Source organism: Salmo trutta, chromosome 4, assembly GCF_901001165.1.
Source record: "Salmo trutta chromosome 4, fSalTru1.1, whole genome shotgun sequence".
In the NCBI taxonomy this organism is placed as follows: domain Eukaryota; kingdom Metazoa; phylum Chordata; class Actinopteri; order Salmoniformes; family Salmonidae; genus Salmo; species Salmo trutta.
In genome coordinates, this window is record NC_042960.1 from 7,205,604 (window position 1) to 7,230,330 (window position 24,727).

At 42.9% G+C, this 24,727-nt stretch overlaps 2 protein-coding genes across 9 annotated transcripts in view; both read right to left on the bottom strand.

Moving 5' to 3' along the window:
* Positions 1-24,727, bottom strand: part of LOC115191775 (type II inositol 3,4-bisphosphate 4-phosphatase-like) — a 206,949-nt gene that overhangs the window by 11,412 nt on the left and 170,810 nt on the right. For all 8 annotated transcript variants that reach the window (XM_029749680.1, XM_029749679.1, XM_029749681.1 and 5 more), the window contains 6 exons: positions 24,138-24,491; positions 21,663-21,810; positions 6,950-7,125; positions 5,588-5,711; positions 2,244-2,370; positions 718-858 (listed from right to left, as the gene is read on the bottom strand). In XM_029749680.1, coding sequence (XP_029605540.1) covers positions 718-858; positions 2,244-2,370; positions 5,588-5,711; positions 6,950-7,125; positions 21,663-21,810; positions 24,138-24,491 — 1,070 coding nt within the window. The remainder of the gene's footprint in view (positions 1-717; positions 859-2,243; positions 2,371-5,587; positions 5,712-6,949; positions 7,126-21,662; positions 21,811-24,137; positions 24,492-24,727) is intronic.
* LOC115191777 (uncharacterized) lies at positions 7,503-15,499 on the bottom strand. Its single transcript, XM_029749688.1, has 2 exons — positions 14,684-15,499; positions 7,503-8,162 (listed from the first exon to the last, which is right to left on the bottom strand). The coding sequence occupies exons 1-2, from the start codon at positions 15,202-15,204 to the stop codon at positions 7,616-7,618; spliced, it is 1,068 nt and encodes a 355-aa protein (XP_029605548.1). The 5' UTR covers positions 15,205-15,499; the 3' UTR covers positions 7,503-7,615.

Sequence of the window (24,727 nt, forward strand, 5' to 3'; positions counted from 1 at the left end):
GCTTATAAGTTTATAGGTCCTTATGAGAAACTTGTTGGTCATGAGAGGCTGCATACATGAATCACATTTTATGACGGAACAGGAGACATGCTTGTTCAGTTTGGAATGTCAGTTGATTACTATAGCAACCCCCGTTACGGCAATCAGTGTGTAAATGGCGGATCTCTATGGCTTGGCGCATCGTTCACCCTAGTCTGAGATATCACGTGTGAGGAATGTCCTAATGGCCGGCGACAGATCCACAGACCCCTCCACAATGAAAGTACAAGTTACGGGTCAGTGAGACTGATCGTGTGCATTCCAAAAGTGACTTAGGTTTGAAATGATTGCAGTAAATGACCACTAACGCGGTCTCTTTCTGAATGTGAGCCTAACATCATGGCCACGATATCCTGCCTCAAACCAGGCTTACTGGCTGGATAGAAACAATCCTATTCGATGCTCCAAAGGCGATAACATTACACTGGTGACAATGACTTTGGGAGCATGATGGGAAATGACTCTATAGACAACATCATCTCATCCAAAACAAATGTTTTTTCTCCCATAGTGTGTAACAGAAGAAACTGAGGGATCGGTAAAGGCTGGTTGACTGAACTTCTACTTCAGTCAAAATGTCACTTAATCATGAACTGATGTCAATGGGAGAATAAGTGGACATTTGTAACTAAAGTGGAAGATATGATTCGCCCGTAAAAGAGAAAAGTGTTCCGGTACCTGTCTGCTATTGTCTGCTGTTCGTTGATTCCCACGTTGAAGAGCACCGGATAAACCTGCAACGCCTTGCCCTCTTTGATCTCATGGGGTAACATCTGGAAGGCCAGCCGTGGTAATGGCACTTCTACAGTATAATGTTCGCTGGAGGGAGGTAGGCGGGAGGGAGATAGGGAACGAGGGAAGGTAAGAGAGAGAGGAAGGGAGAATGGGAGGATGGGAAAGAGAGAGAGAGTTGGAGGTATGAAGGAAGTTAGGAAGGAAGGAAGGACAGAACAAAGGAAGGAAGGAGAGAGGCAGGGAGGGAGGAGCGAAGAGTGAAAGAGAAAGTGTAAACAGAGATTTGATATGCGTGGACATCAAAGCATCACACATCAACTATGAAGCACTTCTCACCCATTCTTTTAACGCTTCAAAGCTGAGCACAAGCCTGAACAGAGGCTTGGTGGAGTCTGAAGTTACAATAAGTAGGATTGCGTGATGTCCACACAACTTTCACTGGGCCTTGACATGGCAGTGATTAGCTTGGTCTGATAGTATTGCATGACTATTTATTACCCATCTGACAGGTTTACTGGCTAACAGCACGTCAGCATTGAGAGAAATGTGTTGCAACTCCCGTAACTGAGATACGGGATCAGTTGTTTAAACAAACACAGTCAGGCTTAAGTGGAATATTTCCAAATAATGATACGAGTCACGACCAATCAAATACAGGTGTTTTATTATTACAATCGACTTGAAGTAGATCAGCCTGGATAACTGGAAATGGCTCACTGTAAGTCATGTGGAAGCTAACCTATTCATTATTGTCAGAAGGAAAATAAATGTTTAAGGACTTTTCAACCCTGGTTAGCTCCCAAATTTGCTGCAGTATGTCTACTGCTTCGGGAAAAACTAGACTACCATCTTCACCACCTCAATCAGTAGGTAGAATTGGTCAAATAGGAAAATCTTGGGTAACCCAGAACTAAAGTCTCATGTAATTGGTCAGCTGCTCGATTAAGTTCTGGGTCCATACGTATTAAGAGAAGAGATGCTAGAACGAGGAGCGGAACCAGAACGAAGAGCTCCACTCTCTCTATTTGCAAGTTACAGGCCAAATGTGCCCTCCCCTTACTACATTAGAAAGATGCCAACACCTGCGAAATCTTGATTTGTCCAAATAACCAGTGACAAAAAACTCAAACATAGGATCTAACACTAGTCATTATCCCACCCATCTCATTTCTTCCAGACAGACTATACGGTACCAGTTATGTTTACGGAGATCTGTCCCGACAGACTATACAGTACCAGTTATGTTTACGGAGATCTATCCAAGAGGGAATAGGAAAAGCTATACACCTGATAAAACAATTTGCCAAGTTGGGATCAATAATAATGTATTACTCTGTATTACAGTATGATATGATATATGAAGCCCACAAGCTGATCTAAAAAAAAAAAAAAAAAAAAAGCCACAGTATGCAATTTCCCTTGTAATGCCAAAACCACTGGTTAAAGGATGCTGGGTAATAGAGTCTCACCGCCTGCCGATGACTACAGGTTGCAGGTCACATGGGTCGTCTGTCTTGGCCTGGGTGATCTTGAAGGCCACCCGGTGCAGGTCTGAGATGCCCACCTCCATGTCCTCTAGCATGCCAATCTCCTCACCTGTAACAGCAACACCAATTAGTGGTTACTTCCTGTTCACTTGAAGTAGACAATCTGTTCTGGTCATAGTAGGAGAAATACACTGGGCAACAAAACAGGCAATAGGACCCGGTTGCATAAAACACCTTAAGTTAATTTTCCCCTTACCGTTTCCCTTAAAGTTTCCTTAACTTTAAGTCAGTTGCACAAATAATTTTAAGGTGAATTCCCTCTTAAATTAAGTGAAAAGTTAAGGGTGCCCATGAGGTCCCATAACTGCTTCATTCAGTATGGATATCAATGTAAACAGCATTTAGGGAGGTGATTGTTGCTTAAATCTGCCCTGGTTACAAAGGGAAAACATCAACCAGCTAGCTACTTAGCTAAACAATGGAAGATTAACAATTCATAGCTACAGAGCTAGCTGGATAGTAAGCTAGATACTCTGTAAACTAGCTAGAAAGTAATATAAACAGTACTAGAAAGTAATATAAACAAGTTCAGAAGAAAGTAACTACAAGAAAAGTGGTTTGTTATCTTCTGAAGCAATTTTTTAAATCCTGGTCTTGATCGCAGAAGTTCTACAGTATTAGCTATCTCACAAAATAAATGTGATCTCTTTGATGAAACTTTTAGTCAGTGAATCAGGCCGTCTCCATGGTAACCAGATAATCTTTCTGCAGTACATGCCTTCAAACTATCCCTTACAAAAATGTACCATGTGTCATGATGTTGGCCTGAGGGGGGAGGTTTATGACCCACCTAAATACCTTTCCCCTTTTTCCTCTCTCTACTCTACCGATGTGACTATTGAAAATCCCTTTGTTAACATTGAGAGAGAGTCTGGTGACATCAAAAGATGGGAAACGGAACCATATTTTGGTAATCCAACCAGTTGAAAATATGCATTGGGACTTAATGAATATGATGTCAGTTCAGTTGGCGTCTGAGACATGATTACTGATGACAGGACGACATAAACTGAATCTTGGAAAATCGACACATTCTAGTTATCAGATTCACATGGAATTGTTGTGCAATTTAAATGTTTAAATATGAAACTAATTGTGAAAATATGAAATGTAAGTGTAGCTTCTTAAATGAGAGAACGGTTTATCATAGAGAAACTCTGCTCACTCAGAGGCCCCGCCCAAGTGAACAGACATGGGTTGTAAACTATGAAACACGACCCTCTCTCCCAATCCTATATAAGCCCGTAGACAAAAATGTAACTTCCTGTTCCAAAGACTGGTAGTCCCCACGTTGAAAGGACAAAGACCACCTACAGAACTAAGCTAACATCAGCAAGAACCTAACAAAATTGGCATCGAATTTCAATGTGAAGGTGACGACCTACACGCCGGAAGGATGAACTTCGACTATACCAGCCAGAATATAGCATGAGTTTAAAGTATGGCAACTTGGTATGAACTTTGAACTGTTATTCACTAAAGAAGTGCTACCCCCTCCGCCCGCTAAATGTGGGCTAGGAGAGGACGGACAGAGTATCCATTCTACCACGCTCCAGTTCACCACTAGACGGTCTTCAGAGGACCAGAGATCCCTGCTGGACAATCCGGCCTCCCATCTACGACTAACCGATCGAAGCACAGCTCAGAGTAAAAATGTATTGCATTTACCTTTTCCAAATGGGGGGTTATTTAGAATGCATAAGATTCTGTATTTACGATAGAGTAGCTGCCTACGGCCCGATAGAGACATAGCTTCTCCCTTTGTTCCTCAGTCTTCCCGCTCTTTCATTCATACCCAACCCCCTTTCCTTTGTGTAACCAGCCGTCCTGTCAGCTCCGTCCACCAGGGACGTTTTCTTTATGACATAATTTGTAATCAATGTATGATCTATTCTGTGTGGATGTTATTCTGTGTGATTATTTAGGTATTTAGTAAATAAAAAATTAAACCAAATTTTGTATTGCTGATTCAACTTGTTAGCCAGGGTTCGTGAAGATAACCAAGCATTTTGTAACGCCCTGGCCATAGAGAGGGGTTTTTGTTCTTTATTTTGGCTAGGCCAGGGTGTTACATTGGGTGGGCGTTCTATGTGCATTTTTCTATGTTGGTTTGTTTCATTGATTTTGGCCGTGTGGCTTCCAATCAGGCACAGCTGTAGAGTGTTGTTGCTGATTGGGAGTCACACATAAGTGCCTGTTTTTCCGTTGGGGTTTTGTGGGTAATTGTTTCTGTCTAGTGTTTTCTGTCTTGTGTAGAGTTAATCCTGACAGGACTGTTTTGCTGTCGTCTTTTGTTTATTTTTGTAGTGTTCTCTTTTTCATTAAAACTCTAATGATGAACACATCCTCCGCTGCACCTTGGTCTAATTCTCCCGACAGCCGTTACAAATTTACAACTTTCAGATGAGACTAAATAAAGTGACAATTAAATATTGACTGCTACTGATGTAAAAGATTACTAGGTCTTTAAGAGTTTATTCGGAAGATAACAGCTCTATAAACATTCTTACGTGGTGCCCCGACTTTCTAGTTAATTATTTACCTGATTAGCTTAATCAGGTAATATTAATAACAGAGAAATGATTTTATAGAATAGCATGTCATATCACTTAATCCGGCATAGCCAAAGACACGACACATGGTACCACTATGGTACTTTCATTCATACCATGGTAATCCTATTGTATTTTCACTAATACCATGGTACAGTCTTAATCTCGGAAATGTACCATAGTTTTAGCCTTGAAGTATGATGGTACTACCATGGAATCACCATTGTACCTAAATATGACCATGGTATTGCATAATTTATACCATGGTATAGATCTGAATCATGGAAATGTACCATGGTTTTAGCTTTGAAGTATGATAGTACTGCCATGCACCTAAATAATACAATGGTATTGCCTAATTTATACCATGGTATAGATGTGGATCATGGAAATATAATGGTTTTAAACTGCATTACACATTCTATCATGCTAATGCACAATTATGACAAACGCACAAAAAATTATCAAATGGTAGCAGCTTTATTAATTGTGCGTTACTGTATAAAAGCATGTTATACAACTTCCTGTACTCTTTTTGTTAGTCTTGAAGGACCTTTCACATTGGGTAATCCTTTGGGTAAAAGTTACCCTTAGACACAGATCTCATATGAGCTTACCTTCCCTCAATCCTAAACTTCACTGTTAGGGATGGAAATGCAAAAAAAGACCTCAGTGTGTAAGACAGTTGACCTTTGACCCTACTAAAGTACTCACTGTAGGTGCTTAGCAGGCTTTCGAACTGTGCCACCAGGCCCACTAGGTGGAGCTGCCTGAGGAAGCCCTTATCCTCCATCCCCGCGTACAGCCTCATGACGAAACCACACGCCAACGCAGCTAGCTGCACATACACACCCACACCCACACCCACACACACACACAGGGTTCAATCAAAAAACAACATGGCACATCGTCAGGGTTGAATCAAAAAGCAACACAGCACACTACTCCGACAATGAGAACAGGAAGACTGGAATAATAATATATTGAATGCATTAACAGAAATGACCATAACCAAACAAACATTGTATATTAGAAATTATAGGAATTAATGATGGTAAATGTACTACTGGTGATATATGTAATGAAATGGGATATACACTAACAACCAACCGTAAACAATTCACACAATGAAGTTGTGAAAAATGAATGTGCACAAATTGGCGGGAGAGAGCTCATTCTGGAGAGAGAAGTGCATTGTGCATCTGGGTGCTGCATGGTCAATCCGATAGTTGTCAAGGGAGTGAGTTTGTGTTTATACAGGATGTACCGGCCACAACTACCGTCAACCCATCATGTCAATGCAGAGCTATACAGAGCCCTCTGCATTGTTACAACATTTAAGAGGCGTATGATGATGTGATACAGAGCTCGATTTGGCCTCTGCATGCCTCTGGAGGCTCCATAATTGCCTCACACCTTCCATATGGAGCCTCCGACCACATTTTCAGATCAAACATAAATTGGCTTTTAGTCTAGGCCTTCGGAATGGATTAGTGAGATGGGCACAATTATATTTGTCTTTGTGTAATTACAGAAACCCTTGGCTAAAAATAAATGCCGAGGTCCATGTCATTCCAGTCAACTAATGGGGTTCAGCCCTAATTCACACAAAAGCCTACCGGCCAACTGTGGACTGAGTTGACCCCCTGCTGCAGAGATTATGTATGGAACATTATGACATTCTAAGGCATTATCAGCTGATATACGACCTGTTTATCTAGGTCACAAGGTAAATCAAACAATCTCTGAATGTAATTTTCCTGCAAGTAGTCTGAGCTGCTGCCGGATCAGTTTCAAAGACTTGCTGGATCACTTCCAAATACTGCATATGCTAGGACTAGGAGCCGTGTTTCAGCAGAAACATAGTCAGTGAAATGCTAACTAATCTCTTGTGTAAATGATGTAAACAAACACATGCCGTTGAATGGTGGTTTGATACTGTACATCATAACTAGCTTCCTAACAGCTGAAAAACGTTGGCATTGGTTGGAGAGCCTTGACAGGACAAATCAATTGCAACAAATATATATAGGCTGTTTCCAAAGTGGAGTCCTCATTTCACAGGTGGCCACCTACCGCCTGACTGAAGACCACATCCCTCCTCTGCTTGAGGAACAGTCCCTGGGGGATGCTGCAGGCAGCCTCCTGCAGCAGGACGAAGGTCATGGCCCTCCTGGCCCGCACCACCACCTCCGCGACGCACTCCTTCAACCTCACCACCAGGGGGCAGAGCTGCTCCCGCCAATCCCCTTCTGCAACATACAAGGGAGACATGACAGGAGAAGACATGAGAACCATACATTACACAGATTATGTTGGAATCTTGATTTCTCTACATCTTTAGTTGTGCTGATTAAGGAGCCTAGAAATGCATCAGCATTAAAGACGATGAGAATTGTTGATGAAAATGTTATGTTGCCACCCTGAAGAATTATTCAAAACTTCAGTTACGGTATGTTCTCCAAGGACTGAGAATCCTCTCAGTGGTTTGTTTAAATGTTTGAGAAATGTTTTGCAGCTGGTTGCAGCTCTAACACATCTAATTTAGTTGCATATTTGTTACAAGATAGACCTTTGTTTGTTGATAGTTTGGACAGTTTGGACAGTTTGGACAGTTTGTTTAGCTTCTAGGGTCTCCAATTTAGAAACAATTGTGGATTCAAAACTGACTTGAAGCAGACATCTGTCAAACATAAGTGGGGTCAAGGCAGGGGTCAAGGCAGAAAGTCCATCCAGTTTTAGTCACTGAGGTTTGAGAATGTAGTGGTCAAGTGGAGTGAACCGAAGAGGCTGGTGTTTCATAATGACTGTTGGATACTGCAGTAGGAACCCAAGAGGCTGGTGTTTCATAATCACTGTTGGATACTGCAGTAGGAACCCAAGAGGCTGGTGTTTCATAATGACTGTTGGATACTGCAGTAGGAACCCAAGAGGCTGGTGTTTCATAATGACTGTTGGATACTGCAGTAGGAACCCAAGAGGCTGGTGTTTCATAATGACTGTTGGATACTGCAGTAGGAACCCAAGAGGCTGGTGTTTCATAATGACTGTTGGATACTGCAGTAGGAACCCAAGAGGCTGGTGTTTCATAATGACTGTTGGATACTGCAGTCGGAACCCAAGAGGCTGGTGTTTCATAATCACTGTTGGATACTGCAGTAGGAACCCAAGAGGCTGGTGTTTCATAATGACTGTTGGATACTGCAGTAGGAACCCAAGAGGCTGGTGTTTCATAATGACTGTTGGATACTGCAGTAGGAACCCAAGAGGCTGGTGTTTCATAATGACTGTTCCATGTATCCTGGTGCATTCCAAGACTGACTGTTTTCATAGACGTGAAAGGATAAGAGCTTGTCTGGCTTGACAGACTAAAGCTGACCAGGAGGCTGCAGCACCCCCTAACAATCTGTATAAAAACAAAATATATGAATACAAAAATATATACTTTTTTGAAAATATATTTTTCTCACAAAAGTAGTGCACTGGGCCTTTACTATTATTAGCGACCATATAGACCTTTGTAGTGGACTGATATACAGTTGAAGTCGGAAGTTTCCATACACTCAGGTTGGAGTCATTCAAACTTGTTTTTCAACCACTCCACAAATTTCTTGTTAACAAACTATAGTTTTGGCAAGTCGGTTAGGACATCTACTTTGTGCATGATAGGTAATTTTCCAACAATTGTTTACAGACACATTATTTCACTTATATTTCACTGTATCACAATTCCAGTGGGTCAGAAGTTTACATACACTAAGTTGACTGTGCCTTTAAACAGCTTGGAAAATTCCAGAAAATTATGTCATGGCTTTAGAAGCTTCTGACAGGCTAATTGACTTTATTTGAGTCAATTGGAGGTGTACCTGTGGATGTATTTCAAGGCCTACCTTCAAACTCAGTGCCTCTTTGCTTGACATCATGGGAAAATCTAAAGAAATCAGCCAAGACCTCAGAAAACAAATTGTAGACCTCCACAAGTCTGGTTCTTCATTGGGAGCAATTTCCAAACGCCTGAAGGTACCACATTCATCTGTACAAACAATAGTACGCAAGTGTAAACACCATGGGACCACACAGCTCTCATACCGCTCAGGAAGGAGACACGTTCGGTCTCCTAGAGATGAACGTACTTTGGTGCAAAATATGCAAATCAATCCCAGAATATCAGCAAAGGACCTTGTGAAGATGCTGGAGGAAACAGGTACAAAAGTATCTATATCCACAGTAAAACGAGTCCGATATCAACATAACCTGAAAGGCCGCTCAGCAAGGAAGAAGCCACTGCTCCAAAACCACCATAAAAAAGCCAGACTACGGTTTGCAACTGCACATGGATGAAAATCGTACTTTTTGGAGAAATGTCCTCTGGTCTGATGAAACAAAAATAGAACAGTTTGGCCATAATGACCATCGTTATGTTTGAAGGAAAAAGGGGGAGGCTTGCAAGCCGAAGAACACCATCCAAATCGTGAAGCACGGGGTGGCAGCATCATGTTGTGGGGGTGCTTTGCTGCAGGAAGGACTGGTGCACTTCACAAAATAGATGGCGTCATGAGGAAAGAAAATTATGTGGATATAATGAAGCAACATCTCAAGACATCAGTTAGGATGTTAAAGCTTGGTCGCAAATGGATCTTCCAAATGGACAATGACCCCAAGCATACTTCCAAAGTTGTGGCAAAATGGCTTAAGGACAACAAAGTCAAGGTATTGGAGTGGCCATCACAAAGCGCTGACCTCAATACTATAGAACATTTGTGGGCAGAACTGAAAAACCGTGTGCGAGCAAGGAGGCCTACAAACCTGACTCAGTTACACCAGCTCTGTCAGGAGGAATGGGCCAAAATTCACCCAACTTATTGTGGGAAGCTTGTGGAAGGCTACACAAAATGTTTGACCCAAGTTAAACAATTTAAAGGCAATGCTACCAAATACTAAATGAGTGTATGTAAACTTCTGACCCACTGGGAATGTGATGAAAGAAATAAAAGCTGAAATAAATTATTCTCTCTACTATTATTCTGACATTTCACATTTATAAAATGAAGTGGTGATCCTAACTGACCTAAGATAGGGAATTTTTACTCTCATTAAATGTCAGGAATTGTGAAAAACTGAGTATAAATGTATTTGGCTTAGGTGTATGTAAACTTCAGACTTCAACTGTAGACCTCTGCAGTGGACTGACGTAGACCTCTGCAGTGGACTGACGTAGACCTCTGCAGTGGACTGGCGTAGACCTCTGCAGTGGACTGGCGTAGACCTCTGCAGTGGACTGGCGTAGACCTCTGCAGTGGACTGACGTAGACCTCTGCAGTGGACTGACTTATACCTCTGCAGTGGACTGACGTATACCTCTGCAGTGGACTGAGATAGACCTCTGCAGTGGACTGATATAGACCTCTGCAGTGGACTGATATAGACCTCTGCAGTGGACTGATATAGACCTCTGCAGTGGACTGATATAGACCTCTGCAGTGGACTGATATAGACCTCTGCAGTGGACTGATATAGACCTCTGCAGTGGACTGATATAGACCTTTGCAGGGGACTGATATAGACCTCTGCAGGGGACTGATATAGACCTCTGCAGGGGACTGATATAGACCTCTGCAGTGGACTGATATAGACCTCTGCAGTGGATTGATATAGACCTCTGCAGTGGATTGATATAGACCTCTGCAGTGGATTGATATAGACCTCTGCAGTGGACTGATATAGACCTCTGCAGTGGAGTGATATAGACTTCTGCAGTGGACTGATATAAACCTCTGCAGTGGACTGATATAAACCTCTGCAGTGGACTGATATAAATCTCTGTAGCATGAGCAAAAAAAAGTTTAGCATCTCCACTTTGGCAAAAAAGATAGTTGTATAATTAAGAACAGCATCTTGCAGGGTTCAATAGTTGTAAGTTGTTGTTGCCCTGTTCATTTCTCTGTGATTGTCATTCTATTGAAATCCAGAAAGAACAAAACCCTGTCATCAAACATTTACGTCAAAAGGTGCAAAGTTACAAGCAAAGACAAAACGTTCACATCAAATTAAATATTCTTGATCAAATAACATGGAAAAACAACCAATTTTTGTGCAGTACTAATTTACCATCCTTACAAACCACTTAATGTAAATGTACATTAATGTTTTATACATAAGCTGATCATATACGTTTGTACCTGTAGACTTTCCACACCATGAAGAAAAACAATGACCAATCCAGTAATTAAGTACATTGAGACATCAAGTGGTCTGTGATGATCAGTTGGTAGAGCATGGTGCTTGCAATACCAGGGTTGTGGGTTTGATTCCTACGGGGGACCAGTACAAATAGTGCTTGCAATGCCAGGGTTGTGGGTTTGATTCCTACGGGGGACCAGTACAAATGGTGCTTGCAATGCCAGGGTTGTGGGTTTGATTCCTACGGGGGACCAGTACAAATGGTGCTTGCAATGCCAGGGTTGCGGGTTTGATTCCCATGGCAGACCAGTACGACAATGTATGCACTCACTACTGTAAGTTGTTCTGGATAAGAGTGTCTATTAAAATGGAAAAGGAATGAATTGACCATTTCAGTTTTTACATAGAAATAAGTTGCATTTTCAAAGTATTTAAAGAAACTGGAAAACATACAGTACTGTGCAGAATTTTTAGGCAGGTGTGAAAAAATGCTGTAAAGTAAGAATGCTTTCAAAAATAGACATGTTAATAGATTGTATTTATCAATTAATAAAATGCAAAGTGAGTGAACAGAAGAAAAATCTAAATCAAATCCATATTTGGTGTGACCACCCTTTGCCTTCATAATAGCATCAATTCATGTAGGCACACTTGCACAAAGTCAGGGATTTTGTAGGCATATAGTCAGGTGTATGATTAAACAATTATATCAAACATGTGCTAATGATCATCAATTCAATATGTAGATTGAAACACAAATCATTAACTGAAACAGAAACTGCTGTGTAGATCTGGGTGAGGAACAGCCAAACTCAGCTAACAAGGTGAGGTTGCTGAAAACAGTTTATTGTCAAAAGTCAAGACTGAGCACAGCAACAAGACACAAGGTAGTTATACTGCATCAACAAGATCTCTCCCAGGCAGAAATGTCAAGGCAGACAGGGGTGTCCAGATGTGCTGTCGAAGCTCTTTTGAAGAAGCACAAAGAAACAGGCAACGTTGAGGATCGTAAACACAGTGGTTGGCCAAGGAAACTTACTGCAGCAGATGAAAGACACATCATGCTTGCTTCCCTTCGCAAACGGAAGACGTCCAGCAGTGCCATCAGCTCAGAATTGGCAGAAAACAGTTGGACCCTGGTACACCCATCTACTGTCAAGAGAAGTCTGGTCAGAAGTGGCCTTCATGGAAGACTTGCGGCCAAAATGCCATACCTCCGACGTGGAAACAAGGCCAAGCAACTCAACTATGCACAAAAACACAGGAACTGGGGTGCAAAATAATGGCAGCAGGTGCTCTGGAGTGATGAGTCAAATATTTGGCTGTAGCAGAAGGCAGTTTGTTCGCCGAAGGGCCGGAGAGCGGTACACAAATGGGTGTCTGCAGGCAACAGTGAAGCATGGTGGAGGTTCCTTGCAAGTGTGGGGCTGCATTTCTGCAAATGGAGTTGGAGATTTGGTAAGAATGAATGGTCTCCTCAATGCTGAGAAGTACAGGCAGATACTTATCCATCATGCAATACCATCAGGGAGGCATCTGATTGGCCCCAAATTTATTCTGCAGCATGACAACGACCCCAAACATACAGCGAAAGTCATTAAGAACTATCTTCAGCGTAAAGAAGAACAAGGAGTCCTGGAAGGGATGGTACGGCCCCCACAGAGCCCTGATCTCAACATCATCGAGTCTGTCTTACTGGTGTTCTTACTGGTGTTCTTACTGGTGTGACTTACTGGTGTTCTTCCATGCCGTCCATGGGAGGGGTGCGTCACTTGAGTGGGTTGAGTCACTGACGTGGTCTTCCTGTCTGGGTTGGCGCCCCCCCCTTGGGTTGTGCCATGGCGGAGATTTTGTGGGCTATACTCGGCCTTGTCTTCGGACGGTAAGTTGGTGGTTGTAGACATCCCTCTAGTGGTGTTGGGGCTGTGCTTTGGCAAAGTGGGTGGGGTTATATCCTGCCTGTTTGGCCCTGTCCGGGGGTATCATCGGATGGGGCCACAGTGTCTTCTGATCCCTCCTGTCTCAGCCTCCAGTATTTATGCTGCAGTAGTTTATGTGCCGGGGGGCTAGGGTCAGTCTGTTTCATCTGGAGTATTCTCTTGTCTTATCCGGTGTCCTGTGTGAATTTAAATATGCTCTCTCTAATTCTCTCTTTCTTTCTTTCTCTCGGAGGACCTGAGCCCTAGGACCATGCCTCGGGACTAACCTGGCATGATGACTCCTTGCTGTCTCCAGTCCACCTGGCCATGCTGCTGCTCCAGTTTCAACTGTTCTGCCTGCGGCTACGGAACCCTGACCTGTTCACCGGACGTGCTTGTTGCACCCTCGACAACTACAATGATTATTATTATTTGACCATGCTGGTCATTTATGAACATTTTAACATCATGACCATGTTCTGTTATAATATCCACCTGGCACAGCCAGAAGAGGACTGGCCACCCCTCATAGCCTGGTTCCTCTCTAGGTTTCTTCCTAGGTTTTTGGCCTTTCTAGGGAGTTTTTCCTAGGGAGTTTTTCCTAGCTACCGTGCCTCTTTCACATGCATTGCTTGCTGTTTGGGGTTTTAGGCTGGGTTTCTGTACAGCACTTTGAGATTTCAGCTGATATACGAAGGGCTATATAAATACATTTGATTTGATTTGATTTGTCTGGGATTATATGAAGAGAGAGAAGCACCTGAGGCTGCATTAATCCACAGAAGAACTGTGGTTAGTTCTCCAGATGTTTGGGCCAACCTACCTGCCGATTTCCATCAAACTGTGTGCAAGTGTATCTAGAAGAATTGATGCTGTTTTGAAGGCAAAGGGTGGTCACACCAACTATTGATTTGATATGGATCTTCTGTTCACTCACTTTGCATTGTTAATTGATAAATATAATCTACTGTATTAACATGTCTATTTTTGAAAGCATTCTTACTTTACAGCATTTTTCACACCTGCCTTAAACTTCAACACAGTACTGTATATTTATATTTAGTTGTGCTGATTAAGGAGCCTAGAAATGCATCAGCATTAAAGACGATGAGAATTGTTGATGAAAATGTTATGTTGCCACCCTGAAGAATTATTCAAAACTTCAGTTACGGTATGTTCTCCAAGGACTGAGAATCCACTCAGTGGTTTGTTTAAATGTTTGAGAAATGTTTTGCAGCTGGTTGCAGCTCTAACACATCTAATTTAGTTGCATATTTGTTACAAGATAGACCTTTGTTTGTTGATAGTTTGGACAGTTTGGACAGTTTGTTAAGCTTCTAGGGTCTCCAATTTAGAAACAATTGTGGATTCAAAACTGACTTGAAGCAGACATCTGTCAAACATCAGTGGGGTCAAGGCAGGGGTCAAGGCAGAAAATCCATCCAGTTTTAGTCACTGAGGTTTGAGAATGTAGTGGTCAAGTGGAGTGAACCGAAGAGGCTGGTGTTCCATAATGACTGTTGGATACTGCAGTAGGAACCCAAGAGGCTGGTGTTTCATAATGACTGTTGGATACTGCAGTAGGAACCCAAGAGGCTGGTGTTTCATAATGAATGTTGGATACTGCAGTAGGAACCCAAGAGGCTGGTGTTTCATAATGACTGTTGGATACTGCAGTAGGAACCCAAGAGGCTGGTGTTTCATAATGAATGTTGGATACTGCAGTAGGAACCCAAGAGGCTGGTGTTTCATAATGACTGTTGGATACTGCAGTAGAAACCCAAGAGGCTGGTGTTCCATAATGACTGTTGGATACTGCAGTAGGAACCCAAGAGGCTGGTGTTTCATAATGACTGTTGGATACTGCAGTAGGAACCCAAGAGGCTGGTGTTCCATAATGACTGTTGGATACTGCAGTAGGAACCCAAGAGGCTGGTGTTTCATAATGACTGTTGGATACTGCAGTAGGAACCCAAGAGGCTGGTGTTTCATAATGACTGTTGGATACTGCAGTAGGAACCCAAGAGGCTGGTGTTTCATAATGACTGTTGGATACTGCAGTCGGAACCCAAGAGGCTGGTGTTTCATAATGACTGTTGGATACTGCAGTAGGAACCCAAGAGGCTGGTGTTTCATAATGACTGTTGGATACTGCAGTAGGAACCCAAGAGGCTGGTGTTTCATAATGACTGTTGGATACTGCAGTAGGAACCCAAGAGGCTGGTGTTTCATAATGACTGTTCCCTGTCTCCTGGTGCATTCCCAGACTGACTGTTTTCATAGACGTGAAAGGATAAGAGCTTGTCTGGCTTGACAGACTAAAGCTGACCAGGAGGCTGCAGCACCCCCTAACAATCTGTATAAAAACAAAATATATGAAAACAAAAATATATACTTTTTTGAAAATATATTTTACTCACAAAAGTAGTGCACTGGGCCTTTACTATTATTAGCGACCATATAGACCTTTGTAGTGGACTGATATACAGTTGAAGTCGGAAGTTTCCATACACTCAGGTTGGAGTCATTAAAACTCGTTTTTCAACCACTCCACAAATTTCTTGTTAACAAACTATAGTTTTGGCAAGTCGGTTAGGACATCTACTTTGTGCATGATAGGTAATTTTCCAACAATTGTTTACAGACACATTATTTCACTTATATTTCACTGTATCACAATTCCAGTGGGTCAGAAGTTTACATACACTAAGTTGACTGTGCCTTTAAACAGCTTGGAAAATTCCAGAAAATTATGTCATGGCTTTAGAAGCTTCTGATAGGCTAATTGACTTTATTTGAGTCAATTGGAGGTGTACCTGTGGATGTATTTCAAGGCCTACCTTCAAACTCAGTGCCACCTTTGCTTGACATCATGGGAAAATCTAAAGAAATCAGCCAAGACCTCAGAAAAAATATTGTAGACCTCCACAAGTCTGGTTCATCATTGGGAGCAATTTCCAAACGCCTGAAGGTACCACATTCATCTGTACCATCAATAGTACGCAAGTATAAACACCATGGGACCACGCAGCCGTCATACCGCTCAGGAAGGAGACACATTCGGTCTCCTAGAGATGAACGTACTTTGGTGCAAAATATGCAAATCAATCCCAGAATAACAGCAAAGGACCTTGTGAAGATGCTGGAGGAAACAGGTACAAAAGTATCTATATCCACAGTAAAACGAGTCCTATATCAACATAACCTGAAAGGCCGCTCAGCAAGGAAGAAGCCATTGCTCCAAAACCGCCATAAAAAAGCCAGAATACGGTTTGCAACTGCACATGGATGAAAATTGTACTTTTTGGAGAAATGTCCTCTGGTCTGATGAAACAAAAATAGAACAGTTTGGCCATAATGACCATCGTTATGTTTGGAGGAAAAAGGGGGAGGCTTGCAAGCCGAAGAACACCATCCAAACCGTGAAGCACGGGGTGGCAGAATCATGTTGTGGGGGTGCTTTGCTGCAGGAGGGACTGGTGCACTTCACAAAATAGATGGCGTCATGAGGAAAGAAAATTATGTGGATATAATGAAGCAACATCTCAAGACATCAGTTAGGATCTTAAAGCTTGGTCGCAAATAGATCTTCCAAATGGACAATGACCCCAAGCATACTTCCAAAGTTGTGGCAAAATGGCTTAAGGACAACAAAGTCAAGGTATTGGAGTGGCCATCACAAAGCGCTGACCTCAATACTATAGAACATTTGTGGGCAGAACTGAAAAACCGAGTGCGAGCAAGGAGGCCTGCAAACCTGACTCAGTTACACCAGCTCTGTCAGGAGGAATGGGCCAAAATTCACCCAACTTATTGTGGGAAGATTGTGGAAGGCTACCCAAAATGTTTGACCCAAGTTAAGCAATTTAAAGGCAATGCAACCAAATACTAAATGAGTGTATGTAAACTTCTGACCCACTGGGAATGTGATGAAAGAAATAAAAGCTGAAATAAATCATTCTCTCTACTATTATTCTGACATTTCACATTCATAAAATGAAGTGGTGATCCTAACTGACCTAAGATAGGGAATTTTTACTCTGATTAAATGTCAGGAATTGTGAAAAACTTGAGTTTAAATATATTTGGCTAAGGTGTATGTAAACTTCCGACTTCAACTGTAGACCTCTGCAGTGGACTGATATCGACCTCTGCAGTGGACTAATATAAACCTCTGCAGTGGACTGATATAAACCTCTGCAGTGGACTGATATAAACCTCTGCAGTGGACTGATATAAACCTCTGCAGTGGACTGATATAAATCTCTGTAGCATGAGCAAGAAAAATGTTTAGCATATCCAATTTGGTAAAAAAAGATAGTTGTATAATTAAGAACAGCATCTTGCAGGGTTCAATAGTTGTAAGTTGTTGTTGCCCTGTCCATTTCTCTGTGATTGTCATTCTAATGAAATCCAGAAAGAACAAAACCCTGTCATCAAACATTTACATCAAAAGGTGCAAAGTTACAGGCAAAGACAAAACATTCACATCAAATTAAATATTCTTGATCAAATAACATGGAAAAACAACCAATTTTTGTGCAGTACTAATTTACCATCCTTACAAACCACTTAAAGTAAATGTACATTAATGTATTGTACATAAGCTGATCATATACGTTTGTACCTGTAGACTTTCCATCACCATGAAGAAAAACAATGACCAATCCAGTAATTAAGTACATTGAGATATCAAGTGGTCTGTGATGATCAGTTGGTAGAGCATGTTGCTTGCAATGCCAGGGTTGTGGGTTTGATTCCTACGGGGGACCAGTACGAATGGTGCTTGCAATGCCAGGGTTGTGGGTTTGATTCCTACGGGGGACCAGTACAAATGGTGCTTGCAATGCCAGGGTTGCGGGTTTGATTCCCATGGCAGACCAGTACGACAATGTATGCACTCACTACTGTAAGTTGTTCTGGATAAGAGTGTCTATTAAAATGGAAAAGGAATGAATTGACCATTTCAGTTTTTACATAGAAATAAGTTGCATTTTCAAAGTATTTAAAGAAACTGGAAAACATACAGTACTGTGCAGAATTTTTAGGCAGGTGTGAAAAAATGCTGTAAAGTAAGAATGCTTTCAAAAATAGACATGTTAATTGATTATATTTATCAATTAACAAAATGCAAAGTGAGTGAACAGAAGAAAAATCTAAATCAAATCCATATTTGGTGTGACCACCCTTTGCCTTCATAATAGCATCAATTCATGTTGCACAAAGTCAGGGATTTTGTAGGCATATAGTCAGGTGTATAATTAAACAATTATATCAAACATGTGCTAATGATCATCAATTCAATATGTAGATTGAAACACAAATCATTAACTGAAACAGAAACTGCTGTGTAGATCTGGGTGAGGAACAGCCAAACTCAGCTAACAAGGTGAGGTTGCTGAAAACAGTTTATTGTCAAAAGTCAAGACTGAGCACAGCAACAAGACACAAGGTAGTTATACTGCATCAACAAGATCTCTCCCAGGCAGAAATGTCAAGGCAGACAGGGGTGTCCAGATGTGCTGTCGAAGCTCTTTTGAAGAAGCACAAAGAAACAGGCAACGTTGAGGATCGTAAACACAGTGGTTGGCCAAGGAAACTTACTGCAGCAGATGAAAGACACATCATGCTTGCTTCCCTTCGCAAACGGAAGACGTCCAGCAGTGCCATCAGCTCAGAATTGGCAGAAAACAGTTGGACCCTGGTACAACCCATCTACTGTCAAGAGAAGTCTGGTCAGAAGTGGCCTTCATGGAAGACTTGCGGCCAAAATGCCATACCTCCGACGTGGAAACAAGGCCAAGCAACTCAACTATGCACAAAAACACAGGAACTGGGGTGCAAAAAAATGGCAGCAGGTGCTCTGGAGTGATGAGTCAAATATTTGGCTGTAGCAGAAGGCAGTTTGTTCGCCGAAGGGCCGGAGAGCGGTACACAAATGGGTGTCTGCAGGCAACAGTGAAGCATGGTGGAGGTTCCTTGCAAGTGTGGGGCTGCATTTCTGCAAATGGAGTTGGAGATTTGGTAAGAATGAATGGTCTCCTCAATGCTGAGAAGTACAGGCAGATACTTATCCATCATGCAATACCATCAGGGAGGCATCTGATTGGCCCCAAATTTATTCTGCAGCATGACAACGACCCCAAACATACAGCGAAAGTCATTAAGAACTATCTTCAGCGTAAAGAAGAACAAGGAGTCCTGGAAGGGATGGTACGGCCCCCACAGAGCCCTGATCTCAACATCATCGAGTCTGTCTGGGATTACATGAAGAGAGAGAAGCACCTGAGGCTGCCTAAATCCACAGAAGAACTGTGGTTAGTTCTCCAAGATGTTTGGGCCAACCTACCTGCCGATTTCCATCAAACTGTGTGCAAGTGTATCTAGAAGAATTGATGCTGTTTTGAAGGCAAAGGGTGGTCACACCAACTATTGATTTGATGTGGATCTTCTGTTCACTCACTTTGCATTGTTAATTGATAAATATAATCTACTGTATTAACATGTCTATTTTTGAAAGCATTCTTACTTTACAGCATTTTTTCACACCTGCCTTAAACTTCTGCACAGTACTGTATATCAAGCAAGTGTTTTTATATTCCACAAATATTTTCAGATTAACTGTTTTGTACAGATAATTGTCAGACTCAAGTTACAAATGCTGGTAAACACTCAAATACATTTCTTTTTTTTTTTATCACAAAAGTAGTGTTGTGGGCCTTTACTAGTCCTGTATTAGTGGACCGACGATATAGAGGTCTTCAGCGCACCCACCCCCAAACTACTTCCCGTGGCTATGCCACGAGGCCACCGCACTGTGATGTTGGGACAAGTGGTGGTCAATAGGGGGCAGTGTTGTCCATGGATTCAATTTTTTTTTAAAGGAACTCGGCTGCCTATGTATTCTGCATGGGGGCGGGAAGTAGCCTGGCGGGTAGGAGCATTGGGCCAGTAACCAAAAGGTTGCTAGATCAAATCCCGAAGCTGACAAGGTAAAACTCTGTCGTTCTGCCCCTGATCAAGGCAGTTAACCCACTGTTCCCCAGGCGCCATGGATGTCAATTAATTTTGATTCAGAGGGGTGCGGAAGACACATTTCAGTTGAATGCATTCAGTTGTACAACTGACTAGGTATCCCCCATTCTTCCATGACTCCGATGCTGTGATGAAGCCTACATGTGATGGTGTGAGGAACACCATCGTGGAAAAACTTTTAATATCGTTTTTTTCCAACTGACTGCTTATGTCAACAAAAGCTAGGAAAAGCTAATCAAATCTCTTTAATCCCACACTCACCTTTCTTGCTCCCTTTCTCTCCCTCCCTCCCTCTCACTCACAAACGAAAACAAGCACGCACACACACACACACACACACACACACACACACACACACACACACACACACACACACACACACACACACACACACACACACACACACACACACACACACCAGATTAAAGAAAGCTTAGCACTCAACATCTGGGTACCCCTTGCCAAATAAATCATGCCTTATCTCGCTTTGAAAACACACTACACACACACTCAACCCTTCTTCTTCCCACCGGTCCCTGTCCAAACAGGCATACTCCCACAATGCCTTGTCAACGGGAGTCTTGGCTGGACCAATCACAGCCCTTGGTCTGAACAGGGCAACAGAGAAAAATAAAACTCATTAATCCTCCCTTTCTCTTCAAACAGATGAGGATGACCACTACCTGTGTCTGTTCTCTACCTTAATAAAATGCTGTGTCCTGCTTACTACCTGTGTCTGTTCTCTACCTTAATAAAATGCTGTGTGCTGCTTACTACCTGTGTCTGTTCTCTACCTTAATAAAATGCTGTGTCCTGCTTACTACCTGTGTCTGTTCTCTACCTTAATAAAATGCTGTGTGCTGCTTACTACCTGTGAATGTTTGGACAAAGACGTGTCACTAGATCAGCTGCCATGCTCATTCACACTAATGATTCACCAACATGCACACACACTATCCTGATACGGGAGTCAACACCTTCGCCCCGTCAGGCTTAAGCCTGCACCAATCTGCCAACCACCTGGCAGTAGTAGGGACACGACACGCCCTCGTCTGAGCAGAGGATTTGATTGGATGCAGGGGAGATAACATCTGGGTGTGAATATGTCCTTGCTCCACTTCTCTGTGGTCAATGTGTTATTTGTGCACTCTCTCCTTCTTACCTTAATTCCACTGGGGGCTGCTGAGGGGAGGAGGGCTCATAATAATGGCTGGAACGGAGCCAATGGAATGGCATCAAACCACGCGTTTGATGTATTTAGCTGTATGCTCCGGTCATTACCACGAGCCCGTCCTCCCCAATTAAGGTGCCACCAACCTCCTGTGCTTCATTCGGTCATTTCTGAGAGTCTGAGTGTGTGTGTGTGCAGATTTTGTGCAGACCAAATACTGCAACTGGCTGTCGTGGTACGTGACTGCCATCCTATGGTGAGAAGGAGTTAAGACCGAAGGACGAGAGCGCGTGCCATCTAGATACATCCAGGACTCTATGGAAGTATTTCTGGTTAGTATTGCAGGACTATATAACTGTATGTAGGTGATATCAACATGGCAAGACAACACCAATAGATCTGGGACTAGGCTACTGGACATGTATAGGACATTGTTATGGATGTAGAGCCGTGTTTACGACACATTCAGCGGTGAAACTCTTACCAGGGTTGTGGGAGGTGATGACATCAGCCAGGACCTGCTTAGGGATCGGTTGTTCCTGATTGTTGCTGATTGGTTCCTGCTCCTGGAGCTTGTCCACCATGGCGATGACACAGTTGAGGCTCTTCGCCACGTCGGCCCACACCCTGTCCTAGAGGAGACAAACACACAACATCAGCACCTGGCCTCTGTGTGTGTGTGTGTGTGTGTGTGTGTGTGTGTGTGTGTGTGTGTGTGTGTGTGTGTGTGTGTGTGAGTGAGTGAGTGAGTGAGTGAGTGAGTGAGTGAGTGAGTGAGTGTGTGAGTGAGTGTGTGAGAGAGAGTGAGAGTGAGTGTGTGAGAGAGAGTGAGAGAGAAAAGGAAAGATGTCAATCTGCATGTTTATTTTTATTTTATTTAACTAGGCAAGTCAGTTAAGACTTATTTTCAATGACGGCCTAAGAACAGTGGGTTAACTGCCTTGTTCAGGGGCAGAACGACAGATTTTTACCTTGTTCAGCTCGGGGATTCGATCTAGCAACCTTTCGTTTACTAGTCCGCTATAACCACTAGGCTACCTGCCGCGCCATGTGATCTGTCTGGAAGATCAATCCATGTTCCACACCGGTCTGTTAGCGAACCACGATGTGCAAGGTACTATTTGATCCCAAAACATAGAATCTAATAAATAATATCAACCATTTTAAATATGGATGTATATCTCTGCCTTGGGCCACTACAGTGGGTTTGAGTATGATTGGATGTTGGCTGTTCAAAGCCCTTATCACCAGAGCTCTACTAGCCTTTAACTTTCATTGTCTCAAAATCAATGGGTCACAGAAGCACTATGAAGAGTTTCTCTCCTCTCAGGAAACTCAACCCGAGAGGTCACAGTATGTTTCCGATGGCAATTGCAGCCTGCTTGAAGAGATAACTCTCAAAGTGCTTTTCTACTTTGGAGCGGAAAGCCTCCAAACTCCTCTGTTTCGTATTGTCCTCATAATACCCCCCTTTTTTTATTGATTTATTCACTTTCTGCCTGTTGAGGAATGTAATTAGGCTTGCCAAGCATGGCTTAGTGTGTGTGTGTGTTGGAGTGCAGTGTAGATGTCCTTTATTTCAGAGGTGAGTGTTTTTGAACTCCTCTCAAAGGCAGACAGTTGTTTGATGGCTGATTAGGAATTGTAGTGTGTGACTCCGGCTAAGTCCCTGCTGTTAGCTATGGCTTTATTGGACTGAGTCCCCATCGTTTCTATTAGCACGGAACGCGCACACACACACACACACACACACACACAGCTTCTCAAGACTTCTGTAATTGATACTAACACTTTATCATCAGATACAGAAACTTTTAGACTTGCACTGGCAAAGAGAGAGAGAGAGAGAGAGAGAGAGAGAGAGAGAGAGAGAGAGAGAGAGAGACAGAGAGAGAGAGAGAGAGTGACAGAGACAGTGACAGAGAGAGTGACAGAGAGAGTGACAGAGAGAGTGACAGAGAGAGTGAGAGAGAGAGTGAGATAGAGAGACAGAGATAGAGAGAGACAGAGAGAGAGAGAGAGAGAGAGAGACAGAGAGAGAGAGACAGAGAGAGAGAGAGAGAGAGAGAGAGAGACAGAGAGAGAGAGAGAGAGACAGAGAGAGAGAGAGAGACAGAGAGAGAGAGAGAGAGAGAGAGAGAGAGAGACAGAGAGAGAGAGAGAGAGAGAGAGACAGAGAGAGAGAGAGAGAGAGAGACAGAGAGAGAGAGAGAGACAGAGAGAGAGAGAGAGAGAGAGAGAGAGAGAGAGAGAGAGAGAGAGACAGAGAGAGAGAGAGAGAGAGTCAGACAGAGAGAGTGAGTGAGTGAGCTTTGACTATGTACAGACTCAGTGAGCATAGCACTGCTATTGAGAAAGGCCGCCGTAGGCAGACCTGGCTCTCAAGAGAAGACAGCCTATGTGCACACTGCCCACAAAATGAGGTGGAAAATTATCTGCACTTCCTAGCCTCCTGCCAAATGTATGACAATATTAGAGACACATATTTCCCTCAGATTAAACAGACCCACAAAGAATTCGAAGACAAATCCAATTTTGATAAACTCCCATATCTTCTGGGTGAAATACCAGTGTACCATGACCGCAGCAAGATTTGTGACCTGTTGCCACCAGAAAAGGGAAGCCAGTGAAGAACAAACACCATTGTAAATACAACCCATATTTATGCTTTGATTATTTTCCTTTTTGTACTTTAACTATTTGCACATTGTTACAACACTGTATATAGACATAATATGATATTTGAAATGTCTTTATTCTTCTGGAACGTCTTTGAGTGTAATGTTTACTGTTCATTTTTTTTATTGTTAATTTCACTTGTTTTGGCAATGTTAACATATATTTCCCATGCCAATAAAGCCCTTGAATTGAATTGAGAGAGAGGAAGAAGGGGGACAGAGATTGAGACCCGCAGAGCAAACGCAGAGTGAGATGATGGTATAGAAACAGCAGGACTTGCCCATTCCTCCTCGTCGTACTCCTTATGGCACGGTATGGAGTCCTGCCGCTTCAGAGGTGTCTGTCCGTCTTCTCTGATGGGAGCTGTCTGGGAGCCACCATCCACATTATTACACACTACCACAGGGCTGTCTGTAGCCGATGGCTGCCCAGGACTGTGGCCTGGGTTCTGGGGTGGGCTCTGGCCTTGTTGACCCCTCTGGCTGGGACTAGGGTGGTCCTGGTGACTGTGACCCTGGTGGCCTGGCAGGGTCTGGTTCTGGTTCTTCGTCACGTAGCTGGGCTGTGCAGCGTGGAGGGCCAGCAAGGCGCTCTTCACCAGCTCGTCTTTGAGCGCGTGCACAAACTGCTCCGTCTGCAAGAAATCAGAGGGAAGAGCGGGAGATTGAATGAGTGGGATGGGAGGGTGGTGAGGTAGGGAGAAATACAGACAGAGAGAGTGAGAGAGAGAGAGAGAGAGAGAGATAAAGGGAGGCAGAATGAAAAAGAGAGAGAGGGTGAATGAGAGTGCCAGAGAACATGGGAGAGGGATATCACTGAGGAGTTCATCAAAAACTGAGTGTGTGTGTGTGTGTGTGTGTGTTCAGCGGG